At 49.6% G+C, this 17,785-nt stretch overlaps 1 protein-coding gene across 1 annotated transcript; it reads left to right on the top strand.

Annotated features, from left to right (window-relative positions):
- Window positions 1-378: 378 nt before the first annotated feature.
- Window positions 379-8,487, top strand: LOC103662629 (leucine-rich repeat flightless-interacting protein 2-like). Its single transcript, XM_008690287.2, has 6 exons — window positions 379-2,429; window positions 2,552-2,601; window positions 4,135-4,252; window positions 4,880-4,959; window positions 6,028-6,132; window positions 7,621-8,487. Exons 1-6 carry the CDS (start codon window positions 2,318-2,320, stop codon window positions 7,729-7,731), a joined length of 576 nt encoding a protein of 191 aa, XP_008688509.1. The 5' UTR covers window positions 379-2,317; the 3' UTR covers window positions 7,732-8,487.
- The last annotated feature ends 9,298 nt before the right edge of the window (window positions 8,488-17,785 follow it).

Genomic DNA, 17,785 nt, shown 5'->3' with positions numbered 1-17,785 from the left:
GTGTGGGAGGCCGGCCCCAGGTACAATGAAAACTGCCCACATGGATTATAATCAGACTAAGTCAGTGCAAGAAGGGAATGGATTCCTTGAGAGACCTCGGCTTCCCCCTCACTATCTTTGCAAATATGGAGGGGAGGTGATTTTCCTTTGTCTTGGGAGAGGAAGCCTGAGGCCCACGATGGCTGAAATTAACCCACAAAATGAAAATTCTGCTCCTCAGAGTGTATTATTACAAGCAAGCCACTTACCCTCACTGTGTATCATTTGCTCTCTGAAAACAGAGTTGGAACCTGCCCCCCTAGGGTTGTGGGCCAGATCCAGGTAAAGCAGTGCAGAGAGGGAATGCTCAGTGATTGTGGTTGTTGCTGGGGGTTGGCCTTGCTGTCCTTGGACAGGTGGGGTGACAAGGTGCAGGCCAGAAGAAAGACCAAGGAGAACAGGGGCTCAGGGAATTTCAAAGCTGTTTGCATTGGCTGCCCCGGTGACTGTCCTAAGACCTCGCCGCTCTAAGTGCTTCTCATTTCACGGGCCTCTTGATGTGTGTTCCAGAACATTTATTGGAATTTAATACATAAAAACCAGACTTTTAAAAATTGAAATCCTCTCATAGCCAACTCATTTTGACTTCTCCGTGTAAGAGAAAACTCTAAATTTGAGACACTGTGACTTCATTTTCTTCCTTGTTTCTGAGCACTTCAGTTGTGGCCTCAGATGAATAGCTTATCCGTTTATCATCGGGTATTATAGGCCAGCAATGAAGAGAGGAACGTTGTAAACGCAGGGCAGTGGTCGGTCTGCAGCGCTCTGGGGAAGTGACACAGGCAGCATCTCGATGACACACCGCAGTGCACTCAGCAGATCAGACTCGGTGATTCTTAAAACTACAAAAGTAGCGCCCATTTTCTTCCAATTAATTTGCTTCTTTCTTTTTTCCGTTTTCTTCCAACGATGTAGTTTTAAACTTCCTCTTCAAGTCTGCTGTAAAACTTTCCTCCCTTAAAATTTCACTTCTGTGTTTTTCATAGTCTCACCATACGAGCGAAGGTCACGTTCCCCTTATTTTGTGTCTGTTGGCCAGCGCCGTTATTGTATCTTAACGTTTATTTGGTACTTGCTGTCCAGGATACTCGAAGTCTTCTAATAGAAACACTCTAATAATAAAATTATACAATACATAGATGAGGTTCAAGATCACTTTCTGATGTTTTCATTGCGTCTTAGGATGCCTGCGGGTTTTTGTATAGAATATAAGATCATATAAAAAGTAATACTGAATAAGGAGCTGGGTTTATGACATTGATGTTTCAGTGTTGGGTGGGCTTGTGGAAGACAAAGAAGAACTATCAGAAGCAATTCGACTCTGTAAATTAAAATGGAACTCCAGAGGGTCCTAAATTTATCTTATGACAACGTGGGGTGCTTGGAAGAACCATTCGAGAAAGCATGTAACTTGGATGAGAATGTAGATAGGTGATTGTTTAGATGGAAACAAAAGCGCATTTATACAGATTATTTATTTCCTTTTTCACGTGGTGAATCAAAGCTGCACAGCGTGAGAGCACCATGCCCTTGGCAGTTAGAGTCTCGGGCCAGGAGCCCGGCTCCGATTCCCAGCGCTGGGTTTAGGTCTAGAACAGAGGAGTGCCGTGGTTAGAGGTGCGGGCCCCGGCCTGTAGAAGAGGAGAGAGTAGCAGGGCGCACCTGTGGGGCTGTGTGGGTGAAGGCACAGCTGCTGGGACGTGCCTGGCACAGAGTGACCCTCCAGTACCCATTAGCATCGCTCTCACCAGCACATCTTCCTGATTTGGCCTTGAAACTGGGGTAGGGTTTTGCCCACACCCCTAAACTGCCCCCCACCCCGGGCTTTGGTCTCCTCCTCTGTACTCTGCAGAGTGTATCACTCAACACCCCTTCAGAGAAATGTCTGGGGATTTCGAGAGGCTTATGTGTACGCCCTCTTCTGTGTCTGGGTGGCAGGGGTGACAGGACCCCGGCATTACTGCATCTCTCAGGACAGTACCCACTCTGCATGAGCAGGGAGCGGATGTGTTGTCAGCAGACAATGATTCATAAACGTCTAGTCAAAGCTCTGGCACTGGGGAGTCTATGAGAGAAAAGAGAAAGATCCACTCTTCTGGGACGTGACCTTGGGAAGTCAAGGATAATGAAAATGCCGCTGATATCGGTCGCGATGCTCCGTGTGTTCGTACCTTGCTGATGATGTTAAACCATGAAGCCTGTGAGATCTTGTGTTGCAGTGTGGTTTGGCCCTAGAGCTCTTGCATGCTAACCCAAAGTAGAAGACTAGCCTGTTTGCATGCCGCCGGATGCTGCCCCTGACGAGATAAGCATGTTGTGGGAGGCTGACCCAACCCAGCCTCCCTCGGCTGACGTCTTCCCCAGTCCTGTGTGTGGCCTCATTCGCTGTGGTACGTGTATAATACCTTCATCATTAGTTTCACTAACCTGAATGCTCACTCTTCGGTTAGCATTCTGCTGAACGGTGCACTCCACGGATTCACCTCAACCTCTGTCTTTCTGATTTCTTTAGATATTAGGTTGAAAAAGCTTGTTGATGAACGGGAATGCTTATTGGAACAGGTAACAATCTTTTTATTATTTTATGAATCCCCCAACGGCGGCACCTGAGCCTGAGAACTTTCCCATACTTAACTTCCTGCTTTATCAGAAAAACCCTAACGCATCATGCCTGAAAGCAATTACCAAGCCAACCTGTGTCCTTACTGGTTTTACCCAAGTAGGACATCGCAAGTCATGTGAGGTCCAGAGAGGATGCCCCGAAGACTCGAGGCCATGGGACCAAACGTGGTTCGCTCTATGCCAGTTGCCACTTAAAATACATATTTATGTAGAAGAGCCCAGATTAACTGTTGAGAGGCAGGAGCTCTAGTGAGTCACTCCAGACACCACTCTCTGACCTCTCCTGGCTCGGCGAAGTCGGTTTGGGGATCCCTCCATGATCAGCACCCCTTTCCAGAAGCTGTTTCCTTGTTGCAGCTGATCAAAGGTGTTTTCATTGTGGTTCGCCTTCCTCGCTCTCCCACCTCCAGAAACACCCCCGGCGGTCCTGTTCGGTCTTTTTGTGCACAGGGTAGTTATTCAGTCCTTCCACGATCACTTTCTAAGGAAACTCAGTTCCTCCCAGTTTCCTCCGTAAGCCTAATCAGAGGTATTTTGCTGTTCTGTTTGCGATTCCGCTGAAGGTTGCCCTCAAAATTGGGGAAAGCACTCAGTGTGGTAGCCGCATGGAGGTTCCTGTGATCTTTTAAGAACACGTAGCCCTCGTAATCCTGTACGTGTTTCCTTCGAGCCGGGCGGCAAACCAGGGGCAGCATGCGCTGTCGGGGGAGGGGCTTCCACTGGGTCTGCAGAGGTCGGAGGGTAACAGGACAAGGACCGGGACACTACCCGTCCGACATCGGAACCCTCTCCCGCCGTGGCTGCTGACCACCGTTGCGGCTCGACGCGCCTCTGCGGGGAGAGCGGGGCTCTGCAGAAGTCAGCTCCCGAGCACCGGCTTTGTGAGGGAGCATGCAGCTCTGCTAGGCCCTCGAGGACGGTCCTTCGGGGCCTGGAAGGCTCCGGAAGGCCCTGCCCGGCTTTCTAAGTGAATAACGCGAAGGCGACTAAGCGCACTGACTTGCTAACTCTGAGAGAAACGTGTAGAGTGTGTTGTGTGCGACGTCCTCCTGAGTTCAAGAGGAATTTCAAACTTAGAAATAACTTTCCACCCAGTTACAAAAATAATTGCTGCCTGATATGGTGACTAGGATTCCATTTTCACCCATTACCCTATTACTTCCTGAGACGAGTACCAACGGGCCGAAAGTTTTTCGTCTGTTTATTCGGATTGGTTATTAAAGGTGAGAGACTCCCTGTGGTGGCTGGTGGATCGTAACCATTTACTACATTTTTCTTGTGCTTAGTTCCATAACCCCTATCTCTTTGGCACCTTGGAGACCCACGAAATAACTCCACAGCCACATCCGATTGTATTTATGGGGTGCTGGTTTTTCCTCTACACACTGCTTCCTTTGTCACAGGCCCTACACTCAGCTTCCGGCCTCCTTTCGGATGGAGAAATTCACATATTTTATTGGTGGGTGTTTTCAGATTAAGAAACTCAAAGGACAGCTGGAAGAGAGACAGAAGAATGACAAGCTAGACAACCTGCACCCTGGAAATGACGTCTTAGAAAACGGGACAGACATGCATGTAATGGATCTGCAAAGTAAATGTCCATCCTCGTGTCCTGTCTGCATTACACTCGGGCTAGAGCAGGAAAACCATCATGGCAAAGACCGCTTGGCGTTCCCCTTGGCCCCCAAAAGCCCTTGAGCGCGACAGTGCAAAGATGTTTCTGTGTGGGGTAGCACGAGCATGGGCAGGTGGGCGGAGCGAGGGTGTTTCTGTCCGAGCCTCAGGACTGGAACAGGTGCCCCAAAACGTGCACCAAGTCACCGTCACGTGATGCACTGTGAGAAACCGTGTTTTCCATACTGGATACGACTGCCTTGTGATCAGCCAACTGTATGGAAAAATTAAATTAGAAGGTATTTTTCCATACAAGTAAACTAGAAAGAGGCTTGAAGGGAGATAAAATTATTCCGTCTCCCCCCTTCCCCTCCCCTGACCACCTCTGTGTGTTCCGTGCTCAGAGGGGCTCTCCAGCCTAGGCACATGGGGAGAGAGCACCTTCTCCTGTCTCAGCTTCCCACCCCGCTTAGTGGGGCCTCAGGCCAGAACTTGCAGTTTTGCATGCCAATTACTAAGTAGGGGCTCGGATTCCAGGAACTATTGTTGTAACATTTTAAAAGCCTGAGAGCTTAACAAATGTTCCTTCTCTTTCAACCTTTAGGGGATGCCAACAGACAGATCAGCGACCTCAAATTTAAACTTGCAAAATCTGAGCAAGAGATAACCGCCTTAGAACAAAATGTACGTGCGCAGTAATGGGCAGTGAAAGCCGCGATTAACTGAGTCGTACTTGCTAGAACTCGCCCTGCAAGGCTGAGGAGCAGGGATTTACAGAACCGAAAAGGGCATTCCGTGTATTTCCCGCAGAGAGAAAGTAGGGGAGGAGAGATCACCAGGCGCAGCCGGCTTGTTAGGGTGGATACTAAGCCTGTATAAACAGTGGCTGGTTGTGGAAAATGGCTCATGTGCCTGGGGGAGGGAGGGTTCAAAATGTTGTTCTTTAAAAATAATTTAGTTAAAAAGCACTTCATGTGGGGCCATCCCTCTTGCCGGGGTTTTCTGCCTTTCTCTCCCAGCCAGGTGGCTCTCTCCGATTTCTGGATCGGGGGTGTTTATGCCTCTAGCATGTCGGGCCAATCTGGGGCAAGCTGTGTCCTCAGCCAAGGGAGAGATGAAGTCGGTACCCTTCCCCCCTCAGTTATGGGTCCCCGTGGCTAGTGCTGGGGAGAGGTTTTGAGGAAACAGAAATGAGAACAGCACGCCTGGGACGGGATGAGTTTAGGAAGCACGTCTCAGGAGTCTCCGGTGGTCGTGACGCCTCCTGTCCCTGGCCGCAGGCCTGGCTGTGGAATGCCATCCCCAAGCTGCCTCCTCTTCCTCTCTGCTAGTTCCTGGCCTTTCCTTCTCCCTTGCTGCCTCCCCACCACGCCACCCCAGGAGAGACTGGACAGGAGCTGAGGTCCTGGCCGAACCTTTGCCCACAGCATCGTGCCGCCTCGACCTACCTTCTCCTGCAGAATGGCCCCACGCTGGGGAGGGATGGCAGCACTGTGGGAGCCGCGCGTTTGGACCAGGGTCAGAGAGGGGATGAGGCCCTCACGGCCCTCCGCACCAGGCTGCTCAAAACCGCTCGCTTGGCGAGAACTTACACAACAGCCCACAGAGCTAGGTCACGATGACGTGCATGGTCTCTCCTCCTGCGGAGAGGAATTTGATGAACCTTGCCCTTTGAACCCAGAGGTGATAAAGCAACCAGAGAAAGAAAACAGGCCTGTTCATTTACACATACGGTGTTTCCCTTCCTTTTAGGTAATAAGGTTAGAGAGTCAAGTATCACGTTATAAATCGGCTGCTGAAAATGCCGAAAAAATAGAAGATGAACTTAAGGCCGAAAAACGGAAACTCCAAAGAGAGGTAAATTTTCTAGGCTGTTTGCAGGGACAGTATGGGAAATGATGGTCTAGCTGGCAGCTGAGGGAGCGTCTCCCCCCCAACCCGGGCTGTTCGGGGCCACATGGCACCAAGGCACTCGGAAGGGCCAGGCCAACACCCCCGGGAGCCTGGGGCGGAATCTCTGGTCTCCCTGCAATGGTGGCTGTGGGGCCGCCCTGTGTCTGTCCTTCTCTCTGGGGCCTTTGTAGGCGGCCTCTTCTCTCCCCCTTCTCTCAAGTTCTTTTTTGTCCTTGATTTTCCATGGCTTTGCCCTCATGTGTCCTATGGAGTTTTATTGCTGTTTGTTCTGCTCAGGATGTGGTGTGTTCCTTGGATCCCCGAAGTCTCTTTCTAAATCAAGTTTGGACAGTTTTTACCCATGACCTCCTTAAGTATTCCTCTTCCCTGGTCTGTCCACTTCCCCTGTGGGGCTCTAACCCGAGGCGGCCAGACCCTCTCCCTGCAGCCCCCGCAGCTCTTCGCCACCTGTCCTTCCCAGCTCCTCACCCTCTGCTGGTGGACCTTCCTGTTCACCTTCTGTCTTTTCCAAGTGTATTCATTGCTGCTGGGTGCTGGGTGGTGGTTGGGTGTGCTTCTTGGTTAACTGTACCCTTACTGCTTTAAAGCTGCCCTACCGGCGGTTCTGTTCTCCACGTGCCCCGAGGGCTGACACAGGTTCGGTCTGGAAGGCTCTAATTCTGTTGCTGGCTCAGATGGCTTCTCCTTCATACGTCTGCTGTCTCGTGAAGTGATGCTTGATTTTGGTTTGCAGGAGTACTCCAGGCCTGACTTGGGGAGATTTCCTGCAAAGAGGGCTGCCTCTGCCAGTGAGAGGGGGTGCAGGGAGGCTGACCTGCTCCAGCACCCCAGCCACCCCCACCCCGAGGGCTTTGGATCAGAGGCGGAGCCGCAGACTCTGTTCTGATGTTGCGTGTCTCCACACCCACGGGCTGTTGTACCCCCACCTTAAGGCTCCTGTGCTCCGCCCTCCTGCCTGCTGGGCCAGGTGGCTCCCTGCTGGTGTGGCTTCCACTCTGACTCCCAGGCTCTGTGGGTGTGTGGCCATCTTGGCCTCAGCCATTGCCGCTCTGGTTTCTGGTTGTAGAAACCTTGCTCCCGGCTGCCCACGCCTCGGGGACCAACTTCTCCAACTGGCCTGGGCTCAGCTCTGATCTGTTTGCCTCACTAATGTTTTGTGAAACCATCAAGACCCCCAAGACTGTGCCATGTCTGGGGTCAGGTTGTTTGAGAGGAGGGTTGCCTAGTCATTCCTGAGGCCGAATCTTGTGCCTTGCATCCCTTAAGGAACAGTTAAGAAATATATGTGTGCATGCACATAGGGATGTATGTACTTCTAGGAGCTCGGTGGCTCCAGGCTATAACTGTCTTTTGCAGTAGGATGGAATCTTGGCAACTCTTTTACGTTGGGAGGAAGCAAGTTCCTCAAAGCTGCCTTTCCTCTGTTTCCAGCTGCGCTGTGCATTGGACAAGACAGAAGAGCTCGAGGTGAGCAACGGCCACTTAGTGAAGCGTCTGGAGAAAATGAAAGCAAATAGGAGTGCACTCTTGTCCCAGCAGTAAGCACCAGCTCTCACAGGAACCCGGTCGGTGGATGGAGAGCGTGGTGTCGTGGGCTTGCCTCTGTTACTGTCCGGGATTGCTGCTACGTCCCCTGCTTCTGAGAGCGCCGGGGGAGCACTTGGCTCCTGCGTGCTCCCGAGCCGGCTCAGCCTCGGCCCCGGCAGCCACCAGATGCCTCTGACTGCGGACACCGACCCGGGCTGGGGCCGCCACTCCAAACCCGCAGGTCATTTAACAAGCACACCGGGCCCACGGGAGCTCCGTGTCCCACGGCGCGGCAGCCTCGCGACGCCACTGAACATGGCAATCAAAGTTATGATTAAAATGGGACTTGAGTTTTCTTTTCATGTGTCTTGCTGAAAATTGAGGGGAAATGTTACTGTGTTGGGACTTCCTTTTGGGGCAGAATCTACAATTTGAGCGACTTCGGTAGTATCTCTTAGTCTACGCTTTTCATATACAAAACACTGTGGAACCACAAGCCATTACCAAGCAAAACTCTTTCACTAGAAACAAGGGGATGGTCTGGAAGTAAAAGTGACCTTAAGAAGACTCTTTACAGGCAACAAATGAAGCTTTTCTAAGGGATTTTTGCATCAGTTCAACCCTAAGAACACTTTTTTCCAGGGTAATTAGGCAATAGCTCCACTGAAAATGACAGCTTTCCATTCGCACTATGTAACCCTTCTATTTGGACTTGAAGTTGTGAACTCCTTTTAAAGAATGTACTATTAGAAAAATTAAAAAATGAAATGCTGAAAGATTTTAGCAACGTGGTTTTTATTTCTTCCCCCACGGAGAAAGAAATCTTTATTCCATACTCATTGTTCTACACGTTTTGGGTCATGTCTTTATTGTTTTAAGTATATCATATCAGTTCATTTTTCTTTCCCTGGTTAAAAAAAAAAAGTATAGGGGCGCCTGGGTGACACAGCGGTTAAGCGTCTGCCTTCGGCTCAGGGCGTGATCCTGGCATTATGGGATCGAGCCCCACATCAGGCTCCTCCGCTATGAGCCTGCTTCTTCCTCTCCCACTCCCCCTGCTTGTGTTCCCTCTCTCTCTGGCTGTCTCTATCTCTGTCGAATAAATAAATAAAATCTTTAAAAAAAAAAAAGTATATTCTCTGTGAACAAGAATAGTGAGTGCACTTGTAGGAGTCAGCTCTCTTAGAATATAAAGCAAACTGAGGAAGTTACACATTAAAGTCAACTACGTTAACTTCAGGGCCAAAGTAGAGAAAGTTTAGCTACTTGCCGATTTTTAGTTACCCCTCGTGGTGGTCGTACTTCCAGCCAGCTGGGTGAAGCAGGCCAGCTTTTCAGGATCCTAGCCAGACAGTGTCACCCGAAAGTGTAGCTCGTGTTGACTCTTGGAGAATGCTGGTGTCCGGGACATGAGTTGGGTGTATACCATTGAGGCAGTGCTCCCGACATAGTGCTAGAGGTCATGAGGCTCAGTCCCCCAGCACCGTCTGGGTCTGGGATACACAAGGTGACGTTTCGTTAGGCACAAGAGGAGTTCATGTCTCCTTGTGCCAAGGACAGTTTATGGTTCGGTCTCTTTCCCGAGCACTCCATAGACAAGATCATCCAATCCCCATCCACACGCTGGTGCCCACAACATGCTAAAGCTGCTGCGTATTCAAGACTTTTTAGTACAGAAACCTACTCTTGCATTGATCCCATGGAAGTGCCAACTCTCCATGGCAACGTGGTTTTTATATTTAGTGCAGATTTGTCAAAACACATCGGTTTTGAAACACTTCTAAGTTTGAAGTTCTACTCCAGGAGCATTAAGCACTTCAAGTTCTTTCAAGAATGCAAGGTATCAGGTCCAGTCCAACAACAGAAACTACCGGTAATTTGAGCAGGGGAAATTTAATAGACAGAGTGATCAACCCACAGGGAATTAACTACAGAGAGCGGATGGATGCGAACCCTAAAGAATGCCCTAGAGCTGAGGGAGATACCCAGGAGAGGACAAATTGGGACTGAGACCTCCCTAGAGGGCCTGGGGTCACCACCCACGAGGGGACAGACAAGTCACAGGGTGCCAGGGGCTGACAGCAGCAGGCAGGAAACCAGGGGCCAGGACTGGGGAGCAAACTCTGCTGGAGGGCGGGCACCCCCGGGTGGCATACATTCATGCTCCGCGTGAACATGCAGGAAGGAACCAGGAAGGGGAACCCCTGCTTCCTGCAGGGTCCTTCCAGCACCGTCTTCTGACCTTAGTGGGCCAGCCAGCAAGGAGAAGATGTTTCCTTGTCTTATCCTTCAGATTTCTTCCACAACATCTTAATACAAACACGTTTAACCAGCAAACCTCCCTATAAAAAGATCACAGATAATACTAAGAGCAAACACGTAGAGCACTCAGACATACCTGACTGTTGGATACATATTTTCACTCGATTTTCACAAAAGCCCTGTGAGGTTACAAGATGAGGAGGCCAGAGCCCGAGGAGTTAACAGGCTGGAAGTCTCACCACCGCTGGTAAGAGGTGGGCTGCTTGTCTCTCCGGTCCTGGGAAGATGGCCTGCCCCAAATCTGTGGCTCCAAAGAAGTCAAACCTTCAGTCTCTACCTGTCCCACCGATCTTTACAGAAACAGCAAACCCATTTCACACACACTTCCCAAATCCAAAGGAAGATGGAACATGATTTTTAAATTTATTTCATAGACTATGATTTTTCCTCAGATATCGCTCTAGGGAATTTGTTGCCAGCTCTTCTCATGCCTGGATTTCTCACCCACACACTACGGACGCCCTGGGCGGGACTGTTCTCGGCTGCTGGGCGGCTGTCCTGTGCATCAGAGGGTGCTGGGCAGCGTCCCTAGCCTCTACCCACCAGATTCAAATAGGCCCAACCCCCAGTCGTGACACACAGATATTTCGGACATTGCCGAATGTAAGCACCCCCATTGAGAACCACTACTTTCACGGAATTAGAAAATTGGGAGAAGAAAAGAGGTGGTTGAAAACCTGGACCCAGATGGCTATTGGATGTTCCCTACAAACTGTTTTCCTTTTTAGAAACAAAGTGGCATTTAGGACATTCAGGACATAGAGAAACCCATTAAAAGACATAAATGGACAATATCAGATAACGTAAATCAAATGCAGTTCAGAACTTCAGTAAGGTGCTGTTTTCCGTTATTCATTTTTGACGTCCCATTCTGATCGTCTGAAATGCAAACTTACTGTTGATAGTTTTGAAAATTTATGTTAGCATTTAGCAAATATGGACTTCTGCTTTGCACAGCGCCGAGCTCATGGGGTGCACCAGCCAATGCCGACCTTACAAAGGTGGTTCTAAGAAAGACAATGGCCACACATGCAGATCATCACAGAAGAGGGCAGCGTGGCATGGGGGGTGGGCAAGTCCCAGGTGGAGAAAGCCAGGTTCTAATTTTCAAACTGGGGCATAAGCATCTGGTGTGTTTGTCCAAATGGCCAGGCCAGATGTGGCCCGTGTGTGCGCCTGCCTGTCTGGGTACTTACACGTGACAGAGCTGCTGTCTGTCGACCTGCCCGGTTCCCTGCACCTGCAGCCGCACCCCCACCTGGGTGTGGAGATACCTGAGGATCTAGAGGACCCCAGCTTGTGGTCGGGGACTCTACCCTGTGCCCAAGAGCCTCCAAGGCTAGGTTTCCACCCAGCTCCCAGCCTCTCAAGAACTAGCTAGTTGTCCCAAGTCCCAGCCCCACACTTGCCTCCACACTGCCTTTCCAGGCGGGTGTGATCTCTATGTATGGCCCCTGCTTGCTCCTTTCCGCTCTCAACCAGAATAGCCCCCATCGCCACTTGCCGGATGCCTCCTACTCTGCCCCCAAGAGCACTGAATGCTAAGCGGGCTCTGCTAGTCCTGAATGAAGTGGCACTGACCATGGCTGGGTGTCTCCTTTTGCAATTGCCCATACCATGGGTGGCATGTGACAAGAACACCACAGACTTGGGGAAAGAGTCCTGAGCTAGAAACATCTGAAGTCTTAGATTAATGCTCCTGTGATATAACGGTTTATGAGAAGTACAGGCACGGTCATTCGGATGACCAAAATGTATTTCTCATATATGTTCGGTCTTCGTCTGCTTTACCTGCAAGTGCTTCAGAGTCATAGGGTGAAACACGTATCTTATTATTAATAAAGGTGACTTTGGGGCACCACCCAAGGGCAGGGGCTAATTGCCAGGAGGACCAATCATGCGACTAGAAGATTGGAAGTTTCTATGTCACCTCTAGGGACAGAAGAGGGGCCGGAGGTTCAATCAGCCAATGGCCAATGACTTAGTCAATCATGACTATGTAATGAAGCCTCCATAAAAACCCAAGAGGATACTTTTGGTCCTTTTTCCCTTTTAGAGATCTTCCACATTTGTGGAGCAAGAATGCTTCCAGGTGTCCCCAACCTCAGCCCCAAGCTCCACAAGGACAGAAGTTCCTTTGTTCAGGACCTCACCCTATAGATTTCTTCATCTGGCTGTTGATTCATATCCTTTATCACATCCTTTAATAAGCTGTAAATGTAAGCAAGTGTTTCCCTGAGTTCTGTGAGCCACTCTAGCAAATTAATTGGACCTAAGGAGGAAGCCACTGGAACCTCCAGTCTGCAGCTGGTTGGTCAGAAGCACAGATGACAGCCTGGAATTGCAGCTGGTATCTGCTGGGTGGGGGATGGGGTGGCAGGGGAGACAGTCTTGTAGGATGAAACCCTTAACCTGAGGAATCTGATGCTAGCTCCTGGTAGATCATGTCAGAATTGAGTTCACACCTGCTGGTGTCCAAAAATTATTTGGTGTTTTGTGTGGGGGAACCCCCCCCATGTTGGCATTGGGTCCAAGAATGCTAGAAGAACTCCCTGAATCTCAAGCGGTAGGTGTTCTGTATTTAGATGTGAGTGGCCAAGATAAGGGAGGAGGGTTCTTTAGGTTTGTGTTTACCCCTCACCGCTAGCTTTCTGGGTCCATCAGCATGCACGGAGTCCCCTGAGCCCTGACTTCTGAAGACTGCACCCCTGTCTGACTCCCTTCCACATTAAACGAATCGTTGCCCCCTCCCCAACTCAGGTGTGCTGAGATTTTCTGCTGCCTGAGCTTTTCTCTTACAAGTTACCCCAGGGCAAATCCACCTTTGCTTCTTGGCTCAGGTGTGCATGGATTTTCTCAACTGCCTCAGCTAGCCTGGAATTTTGTAGCTACTAAGAGCAGTAGTTCCTCACCCACCATGATTTTACTAAGTGGGGTTTAAGATCATGTGGTTTAATGTTTCCATACCAAAACATTTTAATTTGCTATCTTTTTTTTTAAGAGAAAGAGAGCACGTGAGTGTGGGGGAGGGGGAAAGGGAGAGAGAGAATCCCAAGCAGGCCCCACATCCAGCATGGAACCTGATGAGGGGCTCCATCTCACCACCCTGATATCATGACCTGAGCCGAAATCAAGAGTTGGACGCTTAACCGACTGAGCCACCCAGGCGCCCCTAATTTACCATCTTAAAAATCTAGTGCTGGGGGCGCCTGGGTGGCACAGAGGTTAAGTGTCTGCCTTCGGCTCAGGGCGTGATCCCGGCGTTATGGGATCGAGCCCCACATCAGGCTCCTCCACTATGAGCCTGCTTCTTCCTCTTCCACTCCCCCTGCTTGTGTTCCCTCTCTCGCTGGCTGTCTCTATCTCTGTCGAATAAATAAATAAAATCTTTAAAAAAAAATCTAGTGCTGATTTGGTAAAGGAACGTAAAAGAACAAAACAATCGTTGCTCCCTCCTCCCATGAACCATTTGGGCAGTCTTCAGGGTCATATAAGAAAGATGTCTGGCTTCTGTATAGCTAATATAAAACAAAATGTCAGACCCAGAAAAATAATCTCCCAAGATTTAGCAGTCAAGATCTCACAAAGTAAAGCAGGAGAATGCAACCATAAATGCATTCAAGTGATAACAAAACACATGGGAAAAACTGATTTTGATTTGCTAAAGCTGTTAACTCCCACCTCAGAAAAGGCAGCCGCAGCAGCACAAGTAACTCAAAAAGCCAAATCAAGGCAAGAAAGAATTGCCAGAACAAGGTTTTAATACCCAGGAATCTGTATATCAACATTGACCCATCAGATTTAGATAATATCATGGGGGAATCTTATTCATAATAGTGAAAAAAAAACAATAGTAATAAACCCTAAAAAACCTAAGAACCTATATTAGAGGAAATCTATACATTCTGCTAGGAGATACACAACATGAAAAACTATGGAAATGTATGGTAAGAATAAATATCATAAAGATGTAACTTTTCCCCAAATTTATAGATTTAATACATTTCTTATGAAAATCACTTTGTCTGGGGGGTGAATCTCACAGCTATTCTAATGGTCATCTGGAAATTTAAAAAATATACCACTAGCCTACATCATTTTGATAAAACACAATGGGGCAGCGAGTAGCCTCTGCCAGGTGCTATGGATATTACAAAGCTGCAAGGACAGACAGGTCCCTGTGAGGGGACAGCCACAGCCTAGCTCAGAAAGCCGGCTACATTCCCTGGGGAATCCCAGGATGTGACTCCCATGCTGGTGTGTCTGCTCTTCTGCATCTCGGTCTTCTCCACACGTTCTAGCCCACAATGAGCTCTCTCTGCTATCAGCTAGACTGCACGTTCTTTCAGGGGAACTGCTTTACGCTTTGCACCCCTGAACCTGCCTGGTACGCAGCAGGACCTTCGCAGGTGTTTGTGGAATTAAGTGTTAACAGCTCCTGCCAGGACAGGTGGATAAGCAGAAGGGCGCTGAAGTTGGCATGAGAGTAGGTCTCAGTGGGGTCTCTCTTGATGCAGTTCCCCCCAAAATATCCAAAGGGAGGCTCTGTGAGATTACAGAGGATTTCTATTTTCCTCTTTACATTTTTTCTGCATTTTCTTTTTTTCCCCTGCATTTTCTACATTCTACATGTAACTTTCACAACGTTAAAATACTGGAAAGTTATAAGGAACAAATGTAAAAAAATCACATCTTAAAAAGCAAGTAAAGGCTGTTGTGTAAATACAATTATTCTGAACGCGGAATGGGGCAAAAAATCACTGCTATAAATCACAAAGACATTGACAGATTTCATACAAATGTAAAACTTCACATCAGAGCAGTTTAAGCCCCGAGTCAATTATGTGAGTCCAGACACAGTAGAGCTGCCAGGCCAGGAAGGCGGAGGTGCAGGCTACACGCTCAGGCTCCCAGAACTTGGACAGAGAGAAGCAAGGATCCCACTGAGCCAGGGCTGGTGGTGAATGCGGAGATGGTGTCAGAAAATTAAGCTTTTAATGCAACCTTAAGCGACTTTAAAGAAATTTAGGGGTGCTTGCCTGGCTCAGCTGGTAGAACATGCGACTCTTGATCTCAGGGTAGTAAATTCAAGCCCATGTTGGGTATAGATTACTTAAAAATAAAATCTTCAAGAAAAAAGTCTTCCAAAAACCCCAGAAATTTAAAACATAACGATTTAAGCAAATATCAAAATCAATGCCAAAATAATTCACGATGGACGTAAAAAATTCGCCCATTTTAAAGACAGGATATGGTGCCTCGCGGAGCCATACTAGAGCTTGGGGCAAAAGGAGAAATACCGATGTGGATAGTTTGTTCGTCTCGGATTTCTCAGTACTTTTGATTTCCTTAACGGAAATTAAAATATTCTTTGTCTTGATTGCTGCGTTTTTGGTGCTCCCTTAAACGTTGCCGTCTCACCCCAGCCCCCGCCCGGGTGGGGTACTCTAGCGGATGCCCGAGGGCGGGCGTCGTGCCCGGCATGAGAAGGGACACCTGCCTGTGAGGGCTGTCCCGGCACTGCGGGCGTTAGGCTCCGCGGGCGCTGGGCCCACACCAGGGGGCAGCTGGGCCTGGGCCGGCAACTCTCTGTTCCGATGGCTTTGCACCACCGCGCCACCCAGGCCAAGGCCTCGGGCTGCCCGGTAGGAAATGTTCCCCCGCGGGGAGGTCGTCTCCCGCGCCCGCCACCACACCACGCCAGCCCGCCAACTCGTTCTGGCTTCCGCGCCCGCGCGCTGGGCCAATCACGGCGCTGCCCGTGCCGGCGCAGACCAATGGGAGCGCCCGCCGAGCGGTGGGCGGGCCGCCGGCGTCCGTTACCCGAAGCGCCCCGCGGCGGCACGCGGAGCGCACTGGGCTCTGAGGCTGCGGCTGAGGTCGGGGCTTCTCGCGCGGTGGCGGCGACGGAGTGGGCGCGGTGTGGCTCTGAGGTGCGACGGGCGTAGACGCGGACCCGCGGGGAGTAGGCCGGGCACTTGTGGGGGGGGCGCGCCATAGCGAAGCCCAGTCTTGGCGGGTCTTGGTGGCGAGGACCCTTCGCGGCTGGGGGCCAGGCAGGGGTCGCCGCCTCGGCCCCGGGGTTGTGCGTTCCCCGATGGCGACAGCGTTACAGAATCCCCCAATTTGGTACCTTTACATTCGATCCCGAGCGTGGCCCCCAGCCTCGCTTCGCAGGCGCCGAGGCGGACTTGCGCCCCCAAAGCGGGCCTAGAGTCCAGTAGCGGGACTGTCGTGCAGATGCGGTTACTTCCCCGGGGGGAGGTGGAAATCCACCCTCGTGCCCGTAGTCGTGACAGGCGCTCGCGGGTCTCCAGCAGTGGGCAGGCATGGCTGCATAAGAGACGGACCGCAGAGCCGGACTCCCCGAAGTGTGGGATGTTGGCCAGGCCGGCAGAGGTTTCCCCGCAGCACGGGTGTCTAGGGTGGGACCGGAGGTGGAGCGAGAGTTCCACGTGGTTGGCGGGGAGGGGGATCCAGCGGCCAGGGAGAACGCATGTGGCCCACCTGTCCAGGAGGTGTGTTGGCAGGTGTGCCTGCAACACAAGGTGCCTAGGTTAACGCGGAGCCCAGGGCCTTCCTCGGAGGGTCTGGCAGGAGGTCCTACGGAGTTTTTAATCTGCATCCAAAGAACAATGACAGTCTGTTGCTGAGCTTTAAGCAGTAGGTTGAGCTGATCAGATTTGCATTATGGAAAGATTATTTTGGCCATATTATTGCTGCCATCCATGTGAGAGGCAGTGGTCCTTTAACAAAGATGTGTCAGATGTTAAAACTGACAGGACCTGGTAGGGATGAAGGAGGTGTCAAGGGAGAGTACGGTGGTTTCTGGCTGGGTTCTGGGATTGAAAACACAGGAGGGAATCGTTTGGTAAATGAGAACTGAGAGAACAGAATAAAAATGGGTATATACCTAGGAGTGGAATTGCTGGATCACGTGGTCATTCTGTATTTAATTTAATGAGGAACTGCCAGATCGTTTTCCAAACTGGAAATTGTTTTACATTCTCACCAGCAATGTATCAGGGTTCCAGTTTCTTCATTCCCTGGCCAACACTTATTTTCTGTGTGTGTGGGGTTTTTTTTGTTTTTTTTTTTAGTTTTGTTTTTTTTTTTGGTAATAGCCATCCTAGTGGATATAAAGTAGGATCTCATGGGTTTGATTTGCATTTCTCTAATGAATACTGCTAGAGAACCTTTCCATGTGTTTATTGGCCATTTGTATATCTTTGGAGAAATGTTTATTCAGGTCTTTTGCTTATTTTAAAAATTGTGTTGTTTGCCTTTTTGTTGCTGTCTTATAAGAGTTCTTTATATATTCCGGATAGTTGACCCTTATCAGATGTGTGATTTGCAAGTGTTTTTTTTAATACTAAAATTTTTTCTTTTGTCGAAGTTTTTGATGTTGGATATCTGTACATATTTAAGAATGAAGCTTGCAACACACTGAATGCAGATTTGAATGCAGAATCAGACATGAATGAGAATCCATCTTACAACAGATATTAAAGAGATTTACAAAACGTTAATGCTCTTTTCACTAGCTTTTTTTAAAATTTTTTTTTTAAGATTTTTTAATTTATTTGACAGAGATAGAGACAGCCAGCGAGAGAGGGAACACAAGCAGGGGGAGTGGGAGAGGAAGAAGCAGGCTTCCAGCGGAGAAGCCCGATGTGGGGCTCGATCCTAGAACGCCGGGATCACGCGCTGAGCGGAAGGCAGACACTTAACGACTGAGCCACCCAGG

The sequence above is a fragment of the Ursus maritimus genome, unplaced genomic scaffold (assembly GCF_017311325.1).
Source record: "Ursus maritimus isolate PB19 unplaced genomic scaffold, ASM1731132v1 scaffold_1, whole genome shotgun sequence".
NCBI classification, from domain to species: Eukaryota; Metazoa; Chordata; class Mammalia; order Carnivora; family Ursidae; genus Ursus; species Ursus maritimus.
The sequence above is the reverse complement of the archived record's forward strand: the minus strand, read 5'-3'. Positions and strand labels throughout refer to the sequence as shown.